Raw genomic sequence first — 8,340 nt, 5'->3', positions numbered from 1 at the left:
AACACCCTTGTATTAAAACAGAAGAAGAGCCCATTTTGGAGGATGTGGGGCGCACTTAACAAGCGTTGCATAACCATGAAGAATGTAAACTGGGCAGCTTCCAGGTAAAATAGGGTGCATTTGTATTCAGGATTTGACAATAATAATGGGACAGCAGGTGGTTGGATAGAGGCAATACTGTTGATTGTTTTTCCTATTATCAGATTTTGTCCACTGTTCAAAACTGAATTGATTTCTATTGAGAAGCATGTTTTAAAGTTGTGGGACATTTTCAGGAGAATTGACCACTGTGGTGATTCAGTTAAAGAATGTATCATTGGAATTTCAAAGGGTTTAATTGAACAATTTAATTTCTAACCGCCTTTAGAAATCTTTCCAGATTTGACAAACACCATTTGTTGTGAAGTTTATGAAGTTACACTAAATCAATTCTGAAGAAAGGGGATTTTTCTTTTCCTCATATAAAAAATGTTTAAATGTAACGTTAATTCCCATGGAAAGTTTCGATCTTTGAAAATTCCCGGAATTTTGCAACCGTGTCTGTGTGTGTGTGTGTGTGTGTGTGTGTGTGTGTGTGTGTGTGTGTGTGTGTGTGTGTGTGTGTGTGTGTGTGTGTGTGTGTGTGTGTGTGAACTCTGTGACACATATGAGTCACATCTTCTTTGCATCTTAACTAAAAGATTCCTTTCTTTTTATGGGTCTCTAATGGCCTAGTCTCAATGAACTAAATTTGCCTCAAAGACAGCGGGACATGCACACGCACACACGAATGCACACACATTGTTCAGTTATACTCCGACAGTCTCTCACACAGCACACTGGCTGCATTTATCAATGTGCATTCTACAAATTACAAAAATCACAAACACGAGGAACACGAGGCACAACATGAACCAGAATTTATGAAAGAAGCAACAAGAACCTGGTTAAACACCAGTCATGCTTGCATTTGGATGTGTTGTTTGTGTGTTTACAAGGAAATAGCTGTATTTTCAGCAGGCATAGCGAGCATATTAAATAGATTAGGTATGGGTTGAGTTATTTATAATGGCTCTCAGCTAAACAACAACCCACAGCTTATGACACTTGTGTATGATGTGTGTTCTGTAGGAAGACAGACACTTAGCCACTGCAATGTTGTAGTCATGGACTGCAATTAAATTGAGGATATTCATGGACACATTCAATAAAAGCAATGTAATGGCACTATTTTATTCTTAATCCCAAACATTTAACTAAAAACTCACAACTCTATAACATTATTTAACTTGTTTATTTTGTGCAGGCACTTAATGTGAAGCAGCTAAACATTTCCTGTGACATGCGTATTGTTCGCATACGCATTCAATTGATGGATTGAATACTCTTCACACTATTTTACAAAAGCAAAACACCTTGACCAGTATATCGTAGTGACATACAATGTCACCTAATATTTTTACAAAGAAAGATTAGATAGCAAAAGGTTTTTATACAAAAGGAAGGTTAAACGCTTCCAGTTCCTCTTTCCTCTGTCTTTAATCTCTTGTTGACGCTTGTGTTTTATGGCTGATAAAATGTGTGGGTAGAGAAAGCTGGACACTTTCAGATGAATGATGGATAAATGGAAGTGCTCTGATTGTTGAACCTGGTTATGAATTTAATTACTGATCTTCAAGCTGCCATAAGGAGCCCTAAAATCTGTTCAGAGTTTTCCTCTAAAGGACAGCTAACAGAGTTTCCTTAGAGAGATTACTGCGTCGTCCAAGAAAAAGTTATGAAATATTTTTTCGGAAGAATTCTGATCACAGGGAAAGGGCAAGATGACAAGACAACACGATATATTGCAGTTACAGTAAGTAGAATCACATTGCAATACATCTTGAATTCGGACCTTAGAGGGTTCAATCTTTGTCAAAACGTTTAGCATCAAACAATACTGCAAACTATTGCCTAAAACCAATCAATAACATCAAAAGAATTGGATCAGCACTTCTTTGAAACACTGTCTACAGACATGACCAGGATCCAAAACCATGATCTTCATCACGGTGGGTTGTTGGATTCCAGGTGCTACTGTACTGACCACTTGCGAGTGTTAAACGATAAGTTATTCGAAATGAGTCAGGAGAGCGATGTTGAACTTCCTGACACAAATATTCTTCTCTACTTTGGACTCCATTTCTCACAAACTGCAAAAATGTGATAACTGAAAATGTGAGGTTGCAAATGTTTCTTATCTAGTTCTATTGTGGGCCTACACTACAAATTGTTTTTATCTCCGAGGGGGATACAATGGTTATTGACAGTTAACATTAGTGCATCCATACAGGCTTATGTTTGCTTTAATAGATGTAATCAGAGTGGGGTTGTCACCTTACAGAGGCCAGATGAAGTGAAAACATGAAACAAATCATTGGCTTATGAAAGATATAAACATCTAACGGTCAATCTTTAGTCTTTCATATAAAGGGAATAAAGAAAAAGGTGATGAGTTTTACAGATCAAAGACTGTAAATTAAAAAAAAGCTTTAATCTTAAAGAGAAAGTGCAATGTAATGTTATTTATTTCCATTGCAAATAATATCAGTTTTAAGGCAATCATGCTCTGAACCTGATATCCTGAGACTGGCAAGATAAAAAATATATATACAAAGGTGGTGTGAACACGAATATGAATACAGAGAACATAAATACATCATTGAACAAAAGTGCAATGTTTCCCCCTATGTGTCAGATATGGCATTACTGTGAAATGTGATGTTGAGACAGCCTGTAACCGTGCTATATATAATTTGAGGCTTAACTAGGAGCCGTGCAGCCTTAAATCACTGCATATTGATGCAAACATGAGGTTGAGAATGAAGGGCCACGTGATGATTGTCAGTGGAAAGAATAAATCACACAAAACCGACATTTTGCAAAATACCACAGGAATGTAAACTTTAATAAATATTAAACATTAAGTTCTTTTCATATGTACAGATATTGTACAGAACGATCCATAGATGCTTTTGCAGCTGCTGCAAGTTAGAGATGTGCCATTAAGAAAGCCTTTACAAAATAAAATAAACTGGGCCCTGAAGCTTCTACTTTGATACATTTGATAAAAACAGGCCTGTTTGTTTTATTATAATATTTGTGTACATAAATGAATGCAGGAGGGACATCACTTAAGCAACACTGTCTAGGAAGCACAATACTTGACTGGCCATACAAAATAAATTGCAATTAATGTAGTTTTCTTCTCTTTCCTTTTTTCCAGCTAGCTTAATGAGATATTACAACTATATATAAAAAAAAATTCAGGAAGCATCATATGTTTAGCAATGTCCCTCAATATACGTTATCTTAACTTCCTGAGAGATGAGAGACCCCATGCAGACGTTTGTTTTGGAAAAGGCCACACAATCTAAGCAGGGTAAACTTTTCACAACCCAATGAAAAGTGCACTTTGACTTTTTGATTGAACAGCATCGTCATATCTTTTTCAGGTACGATTTCTACATAACATGACAGCTTTGAAACTGGTCAAGATCATATCGTTATTTTAAGAGTCTGACGACATAATGTTAAGGACCCTACAGAGAAATAGACATTATTTTTCTTTCACTTGATTCCCAGTCTGTTTGGTATTGGTTTATGTGACTTGTTGCCTATCTCTTTTGTTTTGGAGTAGGAAGTGCATGTTAGTTTTTTAGATACAATTTTAGACGATGTGGATGTGATGTAAGATTCCCCCTGAGCAGGACCAGACAAGGGATGGTAAAGAAAAAACATTTAAAAACCAAATTATGAAAATGATTGTCGACAAAAACAGGACATTTTTATGTTGTCAAACAGAAGCTGTTATTAAGGGAGGAGACATCTCTGTTTATCGGGAAATGAGCTGCAGTGCTAGGCTGTAATATAATATTGAGATGAAGACTTGGGTTCTAGGTGATAGAATATGTTGCTCAATAAGTGCCAGTAGGGATAATACCATTTTAGAAACAACATAACACCTTATCTACATCATTGTTTAAGCCTCTAACAAGTCTGTGGGTGGTTTAGGGGGATAAAAACATGGATTTCTGAAGTCCCGACAAAACTGGCAAACTGAATATTCACTTTTAATCCCTTCTGCTTTTCATTGATTTGTTGCTACAATCTAGGAATTTTCTTAATTCTTAACTAATCAAACATTTTGCCATGATTTTCCACCTGGGAAAGTCCTGATGGTCATGATAGCGATATCATGGGAGAGGGATCCCTCCTCTGTTGCTCTCCCTGAGGTTTCTCCCATTTTTCCCTTTAAACTGTGAGTTTTCTCTGGAAGTTTTTCCTTGTACGATGTGAGGGTCTAAGGACAGAGGGTGTCGTATTGTCATACTGATATTCTGTATAAACTGTGAGGTCCACTGAGACAAATGTAACATTTGTGATATTGGGCTATATAAATAAACATTGATTGATTGATTGATATGACAATGTTTTTTGTGAAGGCCTCGTAAAAAGCATCATGGCAGTTTAGAGGGGTTCAAACATAGTTTACAAAAGTCTGTAAGGAACACCTTCATCTCTATAAGAGAAATGAGAAGGCTTGATCTTTCATACTCTGTGACCTCGCTTCATCCTGAGGAGAAAGTTCCTCTTCTCCTCCAGAAGCTCCTGAATGCGTTTGTTCTTGGTTCTCTCTCTGAGATTGACCCGACGCCTTGGGATCAGATTGTTCTGGGAGATATCGTTGTCTACGCCGATGATCCTGTTGTATATGATGTCGACGGAGTTGTTCTCATTGTTCTCCTCTGGTCTTTGCTGAGGTTTGGTTGTGGTTAAGATGGCTGATGTTTCAGTTGGCAGAGTGATGATGGTGGAAGGTGAGGCCAAGGCAGGGTCTGAAGTTGTTGTGGGAACAGGATAGCTCACAGGGATGTATTCAGACAGGTCCAGCCAGGGCGAGGAAGCGAGGTCCGTCATATCCTCGCTGTTGATGGTTGGGATCATCATAGTGAGTCCGTCATCTAGCACCATGGTGTCACTGACCCCTTCCCTGTTGCTGTAGGACACTGTGATGTCATCACCACTGAAAATGGTCCCGCTTGTTACTGGGACATCACCACTGCTGGTCATTGGAGCACTGCTGTGAGGCATGGTTCCACTGGACACGCTGACTTCCTCGAAATGAGCGATGTCAGTTGGTGTAATGCCATCTCCAAAAGTGATAGGTGTTGTGGTTGAAACAATGTAATACCACAGCGGAGTTTCATCTTTAGTTGCTGTGTTGTCATTGATGTATGTGACATTGACTCTGGACTCGGACAAAGGCATGCCTGCAACTGTCGCATATACACTGGCGCCAGAGATAGTGGAAGAAAATAACTCTTTTAGTGGTCCTGGACTTGTTTGCAGAGTGGCAGTTGTTGTAACATATGGAGACACCGTTTTTTGGGTTTTCTTTGGTGGATAAGTCTTTTTTACCTTGAACCTATCCTTATTTACCTTAGTTGGTGAGTTTGTTGCCTTTTTGGGACCTGGTTTGGGGATCTTTTGGATATTTGTCTTTGTTTGTTTTTGCTTTGGCTGAGTGTTCTTCTTAGGTTTGGCCTGTGACGGAGCCTTCTTTTTGGGCGTTGGTTTTTTCTTGGGAGGAGTCTTTATCACAGGATTCTTTTTAGGGGTGGTGTTTGGTTTAGTAGTTTTTTTAGGGGTGGTGTTTGGTTTAGTAGTCTTTTTAGGGGCCGTGTTTGGTTTAGTAGTCTTTTTAGGGGTGGTGTTTGGTTTAGTAGTCTTTTTAGGGGTGGTGTTTGGTTTAGTAGTCTTTTTAGGGGTGGTGTTTGGTTTAATAGTCTTTTTGGGAGCTTTGTTTTCTGGTTTATTTTGCGGCGGATTGCTGTCTCCTAATTTACCCTTTTTTGGAGCAGAATTTGTTTTATTTCTGGGTTTGACCTTTAGTGGAACATTTTTTCTTGTAATATTTTTTTGTGCAGTATTCTTCTTTGGATTGATCTTTGGTGTAAACACCTTTTTGGGTTTTTTCTTTGGCAAAATCTTTTTAGGCTTTGACTTTATTTGGGCATCTGTTTTTGTAGTGCTTTCTGTATAGATAGTTGGAATGTTTGTTGCTGGAAGGTGGGTTGTAGTTATGATATCAGATGTTGTTGGACCATTTGTAGTACTCTGTAACTGTATGTCTGTGTTCTCATCTATGTCTGGGGCAGGCAGAGGTAGGGGATGAGCTCTAACACTAAAATAAGTTGAACTTGAGGTGGTCAACATGGAAGAGATGGACTGAGGGACTGTAGCACTGGTGGCAGATGGAGGATGAGTGATGATCATATGAATTTCACTTGGAGGGGAAGATGTGGAGGTCAGAACATCAGTGGTAGACGTAGAAGAATGATTGGGGATCATTTGTGTAGGGAAAAGTGTAGAATGAGGAATAGCAGTGACAGAGGTAGGAGGATGAGTGGTGGTCCGGGGATCGATGGTAGAAGCTGAAATGGTGGTGATGACATCTGTGGTGGGTGGGATGGTGGTGAAGCCAGAGCTAAGGGTGCTGCTGGGTGGAGGAGTTGTAACTTTGGGCAGGATGGAGGTGATGGGTGTGAAGGTGGGTAGAACTCCTGTAACGCTGACATTGGCACAGGACTTGCAGCACATGCGCTGGTACTCCGGTAGAGGGCAGTAGCGCTTCAGCACCTCCATACGACAGAACACGGTGCGGTCTCCATGACAACGCCGGCCTGTGGAGGAAAGAACAAAAAGCTATGATGGGGTGCAGCGAGTGGCAGAGACTATGCAGAGATGTGTGTTTATGTGTCTGGTTGTTGAGGTTTGTCATCGTATGCGAAAAAATGTGTAACAATAACAATTATAGTTAGCATTATTATTTGTGTGTTAGTTTTACTTAAAGTACATGCATACTGCAGAATATGCAGAGAAAAGTAGTAAAGTAGAAAAGCCAGACCATTATCAGAGGGTGCAGGAAAAAAGAGGAAAAACCCAAACATCAAGAGCAGTCATGAGATTAGTCCAGAGCCACTGAAAAGGAAAAAGAAGGGTTGCCAGTCTTGTGTAATAACTTTTCAGTTCGGAATTTTTCATCCATAACTTCTAATCACATTTTGAATTTCTATTGCTTGTGCAGCTTTGTGTTGCCTTTTTCTTCAGGTTAGCATCCTTGTACCCTTTTTATACCATGCCAGTAAAGTAACTGTATTCTTCCCGCAATGTTTGCATTTTGAAATTTTCTCTGACAACTAGAAAACCAGTGAACATTCCTGATGAGATACAAATCACACTTTTTAAAACATTTTTATTGATACAACTTTGCTTTTGAGAATGACAGTAACTGAAACAATGAGATGTACGCCCCCCCCTGCTCAATATATAGATATATTCTTTTTCTTAAGAAAAATAATTCAACTGTATCGAAAGTTACAAGTTCACAGTCACTTTGGTAAAACACTTCATTACTTGGAAATCAACCAGTCAATCTGTTTAATCGATTGAAAAAAAACATGAAGTACATAAATGATATTTGCTGTTTAAATGAAATACATAATTTCCATGATGATGTAAAAACGGGAATGGCACAGTAAGTGTCATATGAAACATTTACAAAACATTAATAAAATTTCCCTGATAAATCAAAGTGCATATAGACGCAGTGCACGTAGTCCATCTGAATGTTTCTTCAACGTTAGCCAAACGTTAGCCAGCCCCACGCAGCAGGCCAGTGAAGCCACAAAACAGTTACCCATAGTATAGAATATTATAGAAGAAGATAACAGTCATGAACATTATTAAATACAGTCAACACCAATGTTATATACAGTCGCACTGCTAGGTCTGGCTTGATCTCATACAGTCCAACTCCAGCAGAAGGAAACCTTGGATAGCTCGCTACATAGTCACAACAGAAATATGTGATCACAATACAATGACAAGTCTGAAGTGTTTTTTTTTTTTTTCTAGATGCCATATGTGTCGATACCCTAGGCCCTTTGTAAACCCTTCCCAGTAGTCGGACATTGGTCCAACATCACCTTGGTAGGTTTGATGGTTGGCGGGTGTGAGTTTGTTAAGTTGGTTTGAAGCTGCCTCTATTCCGAGTGAAACTTTGAATGAGTAAACCCATCTCTTTCACAGATAAATGCCATTACATTCAATCCAAGATAAGGCATTGTTCATGTGGTTAATGTTCATCAAAATAAAATGAGATCATCGGACGCTCTCAAATCAAAGTTTATGAGGTATTTCTGTATCTGATAGCGATATGTAAAAGCCCGAATGATGAAGCTCCCTTACACACACACACACACACACACACACACACACACACACACACACACACACACACACACACACACACACACA

At 38.9% G+C, this 8,340-nt stretch overlaps 1 protein-coding gene across 1 annotated transcript in view; it reads right to left on the bottom strand.

Annotated features, from left to right (window-relative positions):
• Window positions 1-4,380: 4,380 nt before the first annotated feature.
• LOC104949504 (A disintegrin and metalloproteinase with thrombospondin motifs 2-like) overlaps window positions 4,381-8,340 on the bottom strand; it is a gene marked incomplete at its 5' end in the record, with an annotated part of 15,822 nt that continues 11,862 nt past the window's right edge. Inside the window, one exon of the mRNA XM_010775868.1 lies at window positions 4,381-6,704. Within this exon, the coding sequence (XP_010774170.1) occupies window positions 4,570-6,704 (2,135 nt within the window). The remainder of the gene's footprint in view (window positions 6,705-8,340) is intronic.

Source organism: Notothenia coriiceps, unplaced genomic scaffold, assembly GCF_000735185.1.
Source record: "Notothenia coriiceps isolate Sejong01 unplaced genomic scaffold, NC01 NC01_scaffold00016296, whole genome shotgun sequence".
Lineage (NCBI taxonomy): Eukaryota > Metazoa > Chordata > Actinopteri > Perciformes > Nototheniidae > Notothenia > Notothenia coriiceps.
This window is presented reverse-complemented; position numbering and strand designations above follow the sequence as displayed.